This window comes from Octopus sinensis, linkage group LG2 (assembly GCF_006345805.1).
Source record: "Octopus sinensis linkage group LG2, ASM634580v1, whole genome shotgun sequence".
Taxonomy (NCBI): domain Eukaryota; kingdom Metazoa; phylum Mollusca; class Cephalopoda; order Octopoda; family Octopodidae; genus Octopus; species Octopus sinensis.
The window spans coordinates 50,803,428-50,818,427 of NC_042998.1; the positions used below are offsets into that span (position 1 = coordinate 50,803,428).

The 15,000-nt window shown below is 38.1% G+C and overlaps 1 protein-coding gene across 6 annotated transcripts in view; it reads right to left on the minus strand.

The window, feature by feature from the left end:
- Nucleotides 1-15,000, minus strand: part of LOC115232355 (tubulin polyglutamylase ttll6-like) — a 497,092-nt gene that overhangs the window by 44,825 nt on the left and 437,267 nt on the right. For 4 of the 6 annotated variants that reach the window (XM_036513224.1, XM_029802194.2, XM_036513219.1 and 1 more), the window contains one exon: nt 12,466-12,753. The exons of the other annotated variants lie outside the window; for them this stretch is intronic. In XM_036513224.1, coding sequence (XP_036369117.1) covers nt 12,466-12,753 — 288 coding nt within the window. The remainder of the gene's footprint in view (nt 1-12,465; nt 12,754-15,000) is intronic. 6 annotated transcript variants of the gene reach the window in all.

Genomic DNA, 15,000 nt, shown 5'->3' on the forward strand with positions numbered 1-15,000 from the left:
CACTTTAAAGGGTTTTAGTCAAAGAATTCAACCCCAGGACTTATTCTTTATAAGCCTATTACAAGGACATAAACACACCAATATCAGTTGCCAAGCAAAAGTTGGGGACAAACACAGACAATATATATATATTAAATAGTCCGGAAAGTTCTGAGTGTTTTTAAGCTAAATATTTAAATGCTTCCTCGAACACAGTTAAAACTTTGGTGTTGCTTGAAATGGTAGAGCATCTCTTCTCTGTTCCTCACTAAAAATAGATCTATCTTTCTTTCTGGTTACCCTTTATTGACATTTGAAATGGATAACCCAAAATTTCATATTCACGTTGTAATGGTTTTCTTTTTTAATAAACGAGAAAATGCTGGAAAGACTTGCAAACACATTTGTGAAGTTTACGGTGATTATGTTGCAGGTGAATCAACTGTTTGAAGGTGGTTTGCAAAATTTAAAGATGGAGAGTTTAGCTTGGAAGATGACAGTCACAGTGGAAGACTTTCAAAATTGGATGCAGATGTTTTGAAGGCAAAAATTGAAGAAAACTCAAATATCATTAGAGAATTTGCAGAGGAGTTGGAAGTTTCTAAAAGTATGGTTCAGGTAGTATATCTCTTTTTGCATATCAAAAAGCGCTCGGAACTTTCCAGATAATCTAATACACACACACACACACACACACACACACAAACACACACATACACACACACACATATGAATGACTTCTTTGAGTCCCCGTCTACCAAATCCACTCACAAGGCTTTGGTCAGCCCAAGACTATAGTAGAAGACACTTATCCAACTTGCCACACAGTGGGACTGAACCCAGAACCATGTGGTTGGGAAGTGAGCTTCTGACCACATGACCATGCCTGCACCCATATACTTAATTTTTATGTATCTAGTTTGCAAGATTCTTTATGCAAATGCATGTGTTGAAACACATTTTGTGTGTGTGTGTGTGTGTGTGTGTGTATGCGTGTGTATGTGTGTGTGTTTGTGTGTGTGTCCTCACTACTGCTTGAGAATCAGTGTTCGTGTATTTATGTTCCTGTAACTTAGCAGTTCAGCATAAGAGACCAATACAATAAGTACCAAGCTTAAAAATAAATATGAATCCGGTTGGTGCAAAGGTAATGGCTGATTTTTTAGAAAACAGCTTTAGATAGTATTTTTTAAAATTGTGCCTCTTGCAGTGTTTTAAGAATGTCACAACAAATAATTTATACATTTTACTTTCAGATTCTGATTGTATTGGCCATAATCTTCTGCTATATTCACACCCATGTTTGTCCCATCTAAAGATCACGTTGGGCATGTCTTACTCTATGAGTTTCATAAAGGTGTCAATGCAAGCACAGCAGCAAAGTCTCTTCTGAGAGTTTATGGGGATGATGTAGTGAGTGAAAGAAGTTACAGGTGATGGTTTTTCCCTCTTCAGAAGTGGGGATTTGAGTTTGGAAGACAAGCCAAAAGAAGGTCGTTCAAAACAACATGATTCCAAACAGTTGGAAGCTGTTGCCACAGAAAATCCAACTGCTACTTGTAGAGAACTTGCAGAATAGTTTAACGTAGCCCATACAACTTTTCTACGCCAACTGAAAAGGATCGGAATGGTTTCAGTGGTTGGAAAATGGATCCCGGATGAAATGTCTCCAGAGAATCTGCAACAGCGTCTTGTTTGTTGTCAGTCATTGGTTTCACGACATCTTAAAGAATTATTATTAGGAAGGCTTGTTATAGGTAATGAGAAGTGGATCCTTTACCATAATGTTAAATGCTACTGATCATAGATCAATTGAGGAGGAAGACCTGTTCAACAACCAAGAGGAGGACTTCATCCAAGGAAGATCATGTTGAGTGTATGGTGAGATATTGAAAGAATTGTCCATTATAAACTGTTAGACAACAAACAATTACCTTCTCTTTCTCTTTCACTCTCCTTCCTTTTGTCCCCCTCTGAAACACACACTCAGACACATATATTCTCACTCACTTCCATATAAATATAGAACTCGTAAACTAGAAAAGCGACGGACTTGAATCAAACCTGAAGTAGATTGAAAGCAAGCTTGTCATTGATAAGGCCATGAATGATGATGAAAGGACCCTGACAAACCTAGCCAATTGATTGATTGATTGACTGAGTGACTAATCAAACAATCAATTGATCGATTGGTTATATGGTTAACCAATTGACTAACAATGATAATGAGGGGGTAAGTCAATTATATTGCCCCCAGTGCTCAACTGATACTTATTTCATTGACCCTGAAAAGATGAAAAGCAAAGTTGACCTCGGTGGAATATGAACTCAGAATGTAAAGACAAATGATATGCTGCTAAGCATTTTGCCCAGCATACCTGCATAATAACAACAACAACAACAATGATAATAATAATAATTTTTAACTGCTGCACAAGGTCAAAAAACCACCAGAAACACGTAATGAAGAAAAGTACAAGTAACCGAAGAATATGTATTGATGGGGAAGAAACAATAAATCATTTCATCTCTGGCTGCCAAGCTGTGGCAAAGATGGAATATATCTACAGACATGACAGAGTTGGGACCTAAATACACTGGAAGCTATACCAACACCATGGAATGACAACAGAAAAAGAGATGGTATAAGCACACCCCAGAAATGCTCTCAGAAAATGAGAAAGCAACCATACTCTGGGATATGATAATACATAAAGATAGAGAAATCAAGGCTAATAGACCAGATATAGTTGTCAGAGATCACCAAGATAAATAGGCCTTCTAACCGATATATCAATCCCAACAGATGACAATGTATCTCTAAAAGAAATTGAGAAACTCTAAAAATACAAAGATCTGGAAATGGAGATAACCCAAATATGGAGCCTAAAAACAGAAACAATCCCTAGAATAATAGGTGCATTAGGTATGATTAAAAAAATTCAGACAAATAAACACCAAAAAACCAGGACTTAGGAATGTATATAACACAGAAAATAGCACTACTAGGCACCGCATACATCCTACCTAAAGTACTTTCAATATGGTGAAAATATGTGCAACATAACAAACCACAGCAAACCTAAGGCACACAGAGCTGTACTTGGTAGTGCAGTGAAAACACATGATAAAACTAAGATTACTGAATAACAGTAGTAGTAGTAGTAGTAGTAGTAGTAGTAGTAGTAGTAGTAGTAGTAGTAGTAGTGGTGGTGGTGGTGGTGGTAGTAGTAGTAGTAGTAGTAGTAGTAGTAGTAGTAGTAGTAGTAGTAGTAGTGGTGGTGGTGGTAGTGGTAGTAGCAGTTGTAATAGTAAAAGAAGAGAAGTAGAACCAGTGTGTGGGTGTGTTTATTATTGGCCCAATGACCCTCCCAAGATACAACAAAACTCTTATAGTATTAGCACAAAGAGGTAGTATGATCACAACTGGGCTGTTTTTATTCATAAGTCAGTTTGGCCAGTGTGGCTTCAGAGTTAAAAAACACCAATTATGGAAAACATGAAATAATCTGAATTAAACATTAATCACTGTATATTGACACACAGGTATCCCAACCTTCCTCCACTGTACAAAAGGGTTAAAATGACCACCCTCTCACCTCATTAACAGCATATCCTCTCTGTATAATTAAGAAAACAGTAGGTTAATGTTTGCTTTGTTGCTATGGCGATTTTATGCTTTCTTCCTCGTGATTCATAAATAAACTTCCAACTGTTGCCAAAAAACACAATTAGTTTGTTAATTGAATATAAATATAATTAGTTAATGACTGCATGGCTGCTAAGGGCTGGCGTTTAAGTAATTGACTCGTGGATGATGATGGTATGGCAATTAATTTATTGATTTATGCCAGGAACCATACTGGTGCATGTCAGCTGATAAAGGGGAAAAAAGGGCAAATAATAGACAATAGACATAATGATTTACAAGCGTGTGTGTGTGTATGCGTGTATGTGTATACATACATATATATATATATATATATATATATATGTGGAGGTGCAATGGCCCAATGGTTAGGGCAGCGGACTTGCGGTCGTAGGATCTCGGTTTCGATTCCCAGACCAGGCATTGTGAGTGTTTATTGAGTGAAAACACCTAAACTCCACCAGGCTCCGGCAGGGGGTGTTGGTGAACCCTTCTGTATTCTTTCACCACAACTTTTTCTCACTCTTTCTTCCTGTTTCTCTTGTACCTGTATTTCAAAGGGTCAGCCTTGTTACACTCTGTGTCATGCTGAATCTCCCCGAGAGCTATGTTAAGGGTACACGTGTCTGTGGAGTGCTCAGCTACTTGCATGTTAATAATTGAGCTGCGACGTCACTAGTGCCAAACTGTATCGGCCTTTGCCTTTCCCTTGGATAACATCGGTGGCATGGAGAGGGAAGGCTGGTATGCATGGGCGACTGCTGGTCTTCCATAAACAACCTTGCCCAGACTTGTGCCTTGGGGGGTAACTTTCTAGGTGCAATCCCATGGTCATTCATGACCGAAGGGGGTCACAACAAATATATATATATACACAGGGTGTTTGCACTAAGTTTGATGATATTTTTATAACACCCTCCCTTTCTTAGGAACAGCCTGATATATTGGTGAACAGCGAACAATCAGTGGCATTGAAGAGCATAAAGATTAAATTTGTAACTGTGAAAAAGTTAGCTGACATGATGGCACTGGAAGCTATCTGAATATTGGAAAATAGTTACCTGTATCATTGGCATTCGCACCAGGTATCAAAATGCTGACATCATGATGGTTGCTCAAAGCTCTGTGAACACTGTAAAGGCTGTAAGGCATGACATGGACAGCTGCAACAGAGATTACAAAGCCATGGCCGGCAGGAAGGAACACAGTAGATGTTCTAACTGCGTCCACATGCCAGAATTCATCCAGCAAGTGATAAACAAGGCCTTAAGCTCAATTTAGATGTAGTTGTAGGAAAATTTCTATGATTTCACCAGCCACAATTTCTGGCTTTCTATTCCCTTGATTTTATTCCCATGGATTAGTATGTGGTGGGCACAGTTGAGAAAGTCACCAACCACTCTGCCTGCAATACCAAGACCAAGCTGGTGGCCAAGATCAAGGAGGTGTTCGAAGATCTTCCCAAGAAGACAGTAAGGAGTGCATGCACCAGGTTTCAGAGGTGTCTTGCAGCTGTGATGAAAACTGAGGGTGGCTAATTTGAGTAAACACTCAGTTATCACTCAGCCATAATCTAGTGGATATTTTTTTATATTCATAATACTTTTACTTTTTGGATGGGTTACTGTGTTTTTTTTCCCTTTTACGCAAACTGTCAAATTGAGCCCCAACTCCCTACATAAGTGTATATGTATGTACATCATCATCATCCTTTAATGTCCAGTTTCTACAGCTGGATGCCCTTCCTAATGCCAACCACTCTGAGATTGTAGTGGGTGCTTTTACATGCCACCTGCACGAGGGCCAGTCTGGCAGTACTGGCAACAGCCATGCTTGAAATGGTGTTTTTTCATGCCACCTGCACAGGAGTCAGTCCAGCGGCACTGGCAACGACCTTGCTCGAATGTTTTGTTCACGTGCCACTGGCACAAGTGCCAGTAAGGTGATGCTGGTAATGATCACGTTCAGATGGTGCATTTTATGTGCCCACCAGAATGGAAGCCAGACAGCTGCTCTGCTAGTGATCTCGCTTGGATGGATCTGTTAGCACTCCACTGGCACAGGTGCCAATATATATATATATATATATATATATCGTAAATTATCTTTGCCACTTAAATGTGGCTAACCCTTAAGGGGTTACAAGCTACTGTAGCATTCACCCTTAAGGGCTAGCCAGTGTGCCTATAATAAAGAAATAACAGGTGATTGTCACATGCTGATGACAAGTCAATACCCAGAAACTCGGGTGCGTGTGTATCACACAGTCAAATGACTGATACAAGTAAAAGAATAAAAGAGTAAAAGAATATATATATATATATATATATAGTCCAACCCATGCCAGCATGGAATATATATATATATATATATATATAGTCCAACCCATGCTAGCATGGAAAGCGGACGTTAAACGATGATGATGATGATATACACACACACATTTATGTAAGGATTTCTCATGTCTTCTTTTTGTACAATTCCACAATGTTACAACATGCTTTTATCATGCTGCATACTTTATAGCACCTAGCGTCTCCCATACAATGCACTATTTATTATACAATCAATACAGAATACTTCTGATCCTTAATAATTTCATTTCCTTAGTAAGCATTGTCACTGTTTTGCAAATGTAAGCACTTTCATCATCACTTTTCACAAGGTAAGCACTTTCACTTTCTTAGATAACAGGTAGAAAGACAAGAAAAGCTATTCCAGTTTCTTGTTATCTTCTATCATCGTGTAATTCTTTTGCACTGAACATCTTACTCTCAAGATAGAACATTGAGCTGGTATTGACAGATTAGTCTCAGCATAAATTTTGAATGAAAAGGAAGATAGTTATTACATGAACTTGTGAAGAAATTTGATATACTGGCCTTGTTGCATTGGCATATCCTCACTCACTTGCATAGAGAATGGATCATATCAAAACAAATTTCAGAACAGTTTCAGGTAAAAAATTACAGAGATGTACTTGCATAGCAAGTGACCTGATCTGAGATTGTGTGCTGGAACAAAAACAATTGCAGCGTGGAAGGTGTTTATAAGCCATTTAAGAAACACAAAAAAAATCTGTGAGATTCACAAAATCCCATGGTCATTCATGACCAAAGGGGGTCTTCCCTCCTAATATGTGTATGTATGTGTGTGTGTGTATATGTGTGTGTGTGTGTGTGTGTGTGTGTGTGTGTGTGAAGGTGCATAGCTCAGTAGTTAGAGCATCAGGCTCACAATCACGAGGCTGTGAGTTTGATTCCTGAACCAGGTTGTGTGTTGTGTTCTTGAGCAAGACACTTTATTTCACATTGCTCCACTTCACTCAGATGTAGATATGAGTTGTGATGTCACTGGTGCCAGGCCTTTGCCTTTCTCTTGGATAACATCAGTAGCATGGAGAGGGGGGGGGGCTAGTATGCCTGGGTGACTGCTGGTCTTCCATAAACAACCTTGCCCAGACACTCCTCTTGTGTACTACAACTCATAAGGCCAGAGCTTGACCCAGTTTCCATCACTGGGTTAACTTCACAGCTATTGTTGGAACTGGTTTACAGCTGAATGGACAGGAGCAACATGATACAAAGTGTTTTGCTCGAGAACAAAATGCTCTATGCAGTCCAGGAATCAAAACCACATTTTGTGGACTGGCTATTCACTTTCTAGGTTAGCAATGAGTGTACTTTCAAGGAGATGAAGCTCATCAAACCACTTAAACTCAACATAATTGCCATAGTATTTTGACTGCAAGGCAGTGAGCTGGCAGAAACGTTAGCATGCCGGGTGAAATGCTTAGCAGTATTTCGTCTGCTGCTACGTTCTGAGTTCAAATTCTGCCGAATTTGGCTTTGCTTTTCATCCTTTCGGGGTTGATAAATTAAGTACCGGTTGTGCACTGGGGTCGATATAATCGACTTAATCCATTTGTCTGTCCTTGTTTGTTCTCTCTGTGTTTAGCCCCTTGTGGGTAGTAAAGAAATAGGTATTTAGTCTGTCTTTACTTTCTGACTTCAAATTCCGCTGAGGTCAACTTTGTCTTTCATCCTTTCAGGGTCAGTAAATTAAGCACCAGTTGTGTACTGGGGTCAATATAATCGACTGGCCTCCCCCCCCCCCAAATTTTGGGCCTTGTGCCTAGAGTAGAAAAGAATACTATTTTGACTGCATGCTTTAAGCTAGTACTCTTCATATGAATGCATATAATTTCTTGTACAGTGGAAATGACATTAAGAAGAAATCCCAATGTGACTAGCTGCATGTAAGCAGTTAACCCAAGAGGGACAGAAAACTCCCCCTTTGCATGCTATTGCTTTGTGTTTGATGCTTGGAAATCTGCTGAATAGGGATTTATGCCTACTTATGTGGTACCATGCAAATATCTTGGACTATTAGAAAATGATGAACGGTTTGAAAATGCTACACCAGAGGCCTTTACTTTCAAGATGTTGGTTCAGGACAGAATAATGTTTGTAGGTATTTATGCACATTATGATCCCATAAATGTAACCCTGCTATGAAACATTAATAATGCGGTGAGCTGGCAGAAATGTTAGCACGCCGGGCGAAATGTTTAGCGGTATTTCGTCTGCCGTTACATTCTGAGTTCAAATTCCGCTGAGGTCGACTTTGCCTTTCATCTTTTTGGGGTCGATAAATTAAGTACCAGTTATGCACTGGGGTCGATGTAATCGACTTAATCCCTTTGTTTGTCCTCGTTTGTCCCCTCTGTGTTTAGCCCCTTGTGGGCAGTAAAGAAATATGAAACATATTGATAATGCAATGACGAGATTCATCAAGAAATGCCAGGTTACAGCACTACATGTAGCACTACAAGAAATAAATTAAGTCCAAACTCAAAATAGAACAATAACTTGTGAAAGGATTGGTTTACTGAAATGGAGAGGACAAGCTCAACAAAGAATCAATGAACAGAATATTTGTCAGCCAAATGTTGATTCTTTCACTTCTGAGTAAAAGTTAATGAATAGATGTTGTTAATTTTACTGAGAAAATTACTAAAGGAAGAATCTTTGTAAATAACTGATTTTACATTGATGTTCCAAGTGGATTTAGTAAAACATGCTTTTTTTTTAATTTGTTGATATCTCTTGAAGTAATTATGAAGTAATTATGAACAATATGGACAGGAATTGATTGCTTTTCTTACTAGCAGGAGGAAGAACAATTCCCAGCATTCTGTATTTTCTGGCATACACGTCAACATAGTATATAATATTAACATGCAGTGTAAAACATTCAAACATTGTTACCATCTTTCCAAATCTAGCTACATTTGAAATAAAATTTTGGTCCTGCAAAGTTGTTTTAGTATATAAGATGACCTACCTGTTTTAGCTATAAATTTTGGTCAGAAAATTTCGACTTCCATGCCAAAAAATATGGTATTCAGATTGCCTGTCTCTGACAGATGTGAATACATGATATGTATCTCTGATATTTGATCAAACCAATTTGTGAAACCAAAACTTTAACCATTTTAGCATTTAAACTGACCATATCCAGCCCAAAAAGTTTACTTGTTTTCTGTTCTAAGAGGCCAGATCTGGCCTCTCACACCTACCATACAATATCATCCTAAAGGTAAACAATCACATCATCAAAATCTTGAACCTATGAGAAAATGAATGGTTAATTGGGCAGAATAATATGAATGCTACAGGGAACACACATTTGCTCAAAATATGATTGACAACTGCCAGCAAGACATTACAGACCTTTTGGAGTAAGACCATTCCACTTGGCGGAAACTTCAGACAAATTTTACCATAGCCCGCAAGAACTTTTGTTAATTAATATTTGCATTAAATGTTTTCATCTGTGGTTGTATATCAAATATTTGCTAACCCCAAATTTGCATACATACAGAACAACAAAGAGAATTTATGAACTTCATACTTCAAATTGGAAATTGAGCTGCTTCAGCAAAAAACTAATCATTAATCTATAACAATGTGGAGATACTTGATGTGATGTCTGTTGAAGGATCAACAATTGACCATGTATTCAATAACACAAAATAGAACAGGAAGCTAATATAGTTTATTCTCTTATCCTAAAACACAATCAACAAAGAAGTATTGGCACTCTTTCTGAAAGACTACAGTACAAATGAATTATTGAGGGCAAATTCCTTAGATGTTTCTCTCTCTCTCTTTCTTTCTGTCTTCTGTCTCTCTCTCCTTCTGTAACTCTTTCACTAAACACACACACACATACATACATACATGGATAAACATATAATGTGTGTATGTGTGTGTGCATGTGCACGTGCCTCTACAAAGTATATATGTGCATATGTATATATGTCATTATTCAGTTTTATTTCAAGATTTCTTGCCAATAGAGTAAGAGTCAGTTTGTAACCTAGATCCAAGGTTTCTTCATTGGAATTTCAAAAACATCAGCAGAGTATTTTTGTATGTAAGTAAATGAACAGATTTGTTTATTTTGTTTTATATATGCCTCCTCATGCATATAGCTGCATGTCTGTCTGTATATCTATCTATCTATCTATCTATCTATCTATCTATCTATCTATCTATCTATCTATCTATCTATCTATCTATCTATCTATCTATCTATCTATCTATGTCATTGTTCAGTTTTATTTCAAGGTTTCTTGCCAATAGAGAAAGAACCTGTTTCTAATCTAGATCCAAGGCTCTTTCACTGGAATTTCAACATCAACACAGGATATTAACAAGTAAACCAATTTATCAGATTATTGCCACAAGAAAAAAAAAATGAATAAATAAATGAATAAATGACCTGCTAATGAACTTCAAATTATTGGTTACTTATACCTGGAAAACGCCATCTTAACCTTGAAGCTCTTATGCATTTGCAAGGTGCAGCAAACAAGAAAATATGCTGTCACTGTATGATTAACCTCAACATGTGATCTGAACTGACCAATGGAACACCCCATTCACCTCCTCTGTGAATATTTTTATCACTTTCCAGCTCCACACACCCACCCTCTCTTGTAAAATGTGAGTAGTCATATAGCCCCTCCACAGCAAGAAATCTGATCTGTTCCAGCCCTTTTTCTCTCATATGTTATCCTTCTCTATTTCTTATTCTCCTAGTGTAAAGTTACCCCACCACCCACTTCACCTCAAGGTATGCAATCTTGCAGGCTTCATAGTAACCTCAATACTGCTGGTGGCATATAAAAAGCACCCAACAGATGCTGTAAAGTGCATGGTGTTAGGAAGGGCATTAAGCTGTTGAACCATGCCAAAATAGACACTGGTAAAGGTTAAGTTACCTTCTTGAATCATGCCTACTTGCAAGGGTCAGTTTTGCGGTTTCATGGCATATATATTCCGCACCTGGATGGGACACCAGTCCATTGCAGGAGAACTCATTTTTGCCAGCTGAGTGGATTGGAACAACATGAAATGAAGTGTTTTACTCAAGAACACATGACATCCAGTCCAGGAATTGAAACCACAATCTTATATCATGAGTCCAACACCTTAACCACTAAGCCATGCGTCTCCACAAAGTTTCCTTCTGGGGTCATATCAATTCATAAGGGCTGGTTTCCCAGTTTCATGGTGTATATATTCCACACCTGGATGGGACAACAGTCCATTGCAGGATTACTCATTTTTGCCAGCTGAGTGGACTAGAGTGATGTGAAATAAAGTGCTTTGCAAGAACAAAATGCATTGCCAGGTCCAGGAATCAAAACACAGTCTTATGAATCGAAACACAGTCTTATGATCATGAGTCCAACACCCTAACCACTAAGCCCTGTGCCTCCACAAAATAGACATTGGAGTATGAGAACCCTAGATCCCACTGGATTCTGGCAAACTATCCAGCCTATGCCAGCAATGAACATGCATGTTTTGTTGATTAGGGAGAGAGGAATTTAAGAAGGGAGGAAAGAAGGATTAATGGATGATGAGTGGATGGATGGATGGATGGATGAATATGTATATTTGTGTCTATCTTTATGTTTGTCCTCATAACCACTTGACATCAGGTGTTTATTTCTTTACATCCCTGTAATTTACCAGTTCAAGAAAAGAATCTGACAGAATAAGTATCAATAAAATGTAAGTACTGGGGTCAATTTGTTTAATAAATCCCTTCAAAATGGTGTCCCGGCATGTCCACAGTCCAATGACTTAAACAAATATAAGATAAAAGATAGATTGGGAAACTGAATAAAAAAGATAATCTAAAGAAGGTCCTATGGAAGTAATTTACATATTAGGCATAGTTTCTATTGAGGTCTTCTATCTTTGAGATTCTAACATCACCAGAAAACTTGAGTTTTATGGAAGATCCAAAGTACTATATATTTCAGACACCAACCAATCTAGGGCACAATATGTATCTGTGAGAGATTTAACCCTTTAGCATTTAAACCAGCCATAACAGGCCCAAATATTCTACCTGTTTTATGTTAAAAATGGCCATGTACAACCTCTCACAACTTCTCACATCTATGCTACAATGCTGCACATGTGTACAACCTTGAAATGTTTAGAATATTTTATTGTATAATTTATACAAATGAAAAACAAAAAAAAACAGAAAAAAAAACCATCAATGCAACTCTAAGTGCCTCAATTGGTCGCACCCCACAAGGTTCAACGGAATCTACTGAAGCAAGCCAACACACTTGCAGTATTACCGCTATGTCATTGTAAAAATGAGCAATCATATCATTGGGATCTCAAAGCTACAAGATAATGCATGATTATTTCAAAGCATTGTGAATAAATAAAGCATTACATTTGACAGAGTAATCTGAATGCTAAAGAGTTAAAGAGAACAAAATTATAAATCATACCTACCACTATTTTATTTACTGTACCAAACATATTGAAATAGTGTTGTCTTGGTTTCGCATGACAGCTATAAAATGTATTACAGTTGTTAGCCACGGCTACTTGTTGATCTTCGTTTGGCATGGTGCTGGTCGAGGAAAAATTTCCGAAGTTATTGATAAATAAGTTTGTAGTCCCAGGATGAATACTAGTAGTGATCTGATGCATCTCACCAGAACGGGTAAATTGATAGTTATTGCAATGTACTAAGCTGCTTGAACTGCTGCCACTTGTTAAGGGCACTGGTGGTTTTACCTGAAATATAAATAGGATGTAAATGGGAGATAGGGTGGATGTAAGTGGTGGATGTGAAGCAGCTGTGACAGCAAGAGCGAGGCATGGCTGGGTGAAGTTCAGGGAATGTGGAGCATTGTTATATGGGAAAAGGTTCTCATTGAAGAGGAGAGGAAGGGTCTATAAGAGTTGTGTGAGAGTTGCACTGCTGTATGGGAGTAAGACATAGTGCTTGAAGGAGAGTGAGATGGCAATTTTGAGAAGGACCGAGAGAGCAATGTTGAAAGAAAGCCATTTGATAAGAGGAAGACTGAGGAATTGATGGGGATGCTGGGGATGGAGGAATCGGTGGAATGGCTGGCAAGGGCGAATGGAGTGAGGTGGCATGGGCATGTGTTGAGGAAGGATGAAGAGCATGTTCTGAGGAGGATGATTGCGCTTAAGGTAAATGGAGCGCAAAAGTGAGGTAGGCCAAGGAAAAGGTGGAGGGGACAGGTGGAAGAGGTGATTGGGAGGGTTGGTTCGAGAAAGGAGAACACCCCAAACTGGGCAAGATGGTGTGAGGTAGATCTAGCCACTTCCATTATCGGAGACAAAACCCGGATTTAAAACACTGGATGATGATGATGATTATAATGTAAGTTTATCTATTTATGTAACTGAAACTACAACCAGCCATTTGGATCAATCTAAAATGATAGTTAAATTAAGACTTTATAGGCTTAAAAACATGTTGCTTTATTCTTCAGTTTGAACATCGTCACCATCATCTCTCAAAAGTTCTTAATCACGCTAATAACACTGAAAACTTCTCTTCCAATCTGTATTCCTCATTAAGATTAGATTCACCCTTTCATCACTTCCACCTGTCCGTCTAACCTTCTTTGTAATGAAAATATTGTTATAGCATTTATTGCATGAAAAGGATGAAGGAAACCTTGTTCATGTACAGCAAGGGGAACAAACCAAATTTCCTTAAAATGCTACTATTTTATAATTTTTGTGTTTTCTTATGAATATTTAGAAGCTTTTATTCTTTGAGAGGGTCATAATACCAATAAATAATGCATTGTGTGTAGTTCACTTCAGCTTTTATTTTACTGTTGACTAATTTCTCAGAAATTGCTCATCACCAATGTAACTTTTTCAATGAATTCAGATTCTACAACTTATTTTCTTGTGCATATTATGCAGCCAAGTTTCGTCTCTATGTTGTCAAGCATGTGTATTTTATTTTCATTGCATCTTTATAATTTTTATTTGTCTGTTTTTTTTTTTTGCTTTTGTAGATCCTACGAGAAGAATTTATGTGAGTGTATGTGGGGTAGGGGAGGTGAGTGAATTTTGTTGGGTTTAATTCCACTTTATACTCATTCTTCTATTACAATGGTCTTGGTGGTAGGCAATGCTATTGGTGTGTTGTAAATCTACTGATTCCTTCTATTGAGGATGTGTGTTGAATCAGAATCTATATTCTCTGTAACCTATTATAGAATCAGATCTTTTGGGTGTATAGTAAGAGTAACATTTCTGCATTGTTTATTGACCCATTGTTTTTCTGTATGACAATGTTGGTAAAGATATTTTATTCTTTTCATCATACTCACTCCAGTGTTCCCTAATTCTTTAACCTATACTTAGGCTATTTCTCCAATATGGATTATTGCAGTAGTTTGAATAACAGAACAACATCTAGCTATGACAAGGAGAGGAGAGAAGCTACTCATTTAGAACAAGGTAAGAGCAATGATTGTGGAGGGAAAGTCAGTAAGAGTGTTGGAATGTAGTACAAGAAGCCTACTTAAGATGGGAACAGGCAGCAGCACCCAAAGTCTGATGACCTTTGGAAAACAGAGCCTCACTAATTGGATGCTGTAAAGTGACTTTGTCAGTTCATAATATCCTACTGAGATATCCAATTTGTTCTATTGGGGTAAAATGGAGTCACCAGTGTCTCCTCTGAGCCTGTGGAAAGACGCACTGGTGTTCATCCTCTGTAGCTGTTCAAAAGTTCTGGGTGAGGGAAGCTAGCACTAGGGTTATAACCAGGTCCTCAAGCTCATAACAAACACCATCCATAATAGGGTTAGTCAATGCAGGCACCTCTTCCCAACGGAGAAGACTATGATGAAGTAAATTGTGAATGAGAAATTTCAGCCTAGTAATTGCAGTCTGAGAATTGCTGAAAATGGTCAAGTTTCTTTTTTATCTATTTAGGTACAGGAGTGGCTGTGTCGCAAGTAGCTTGCTTACCAGCCACATGGTTCC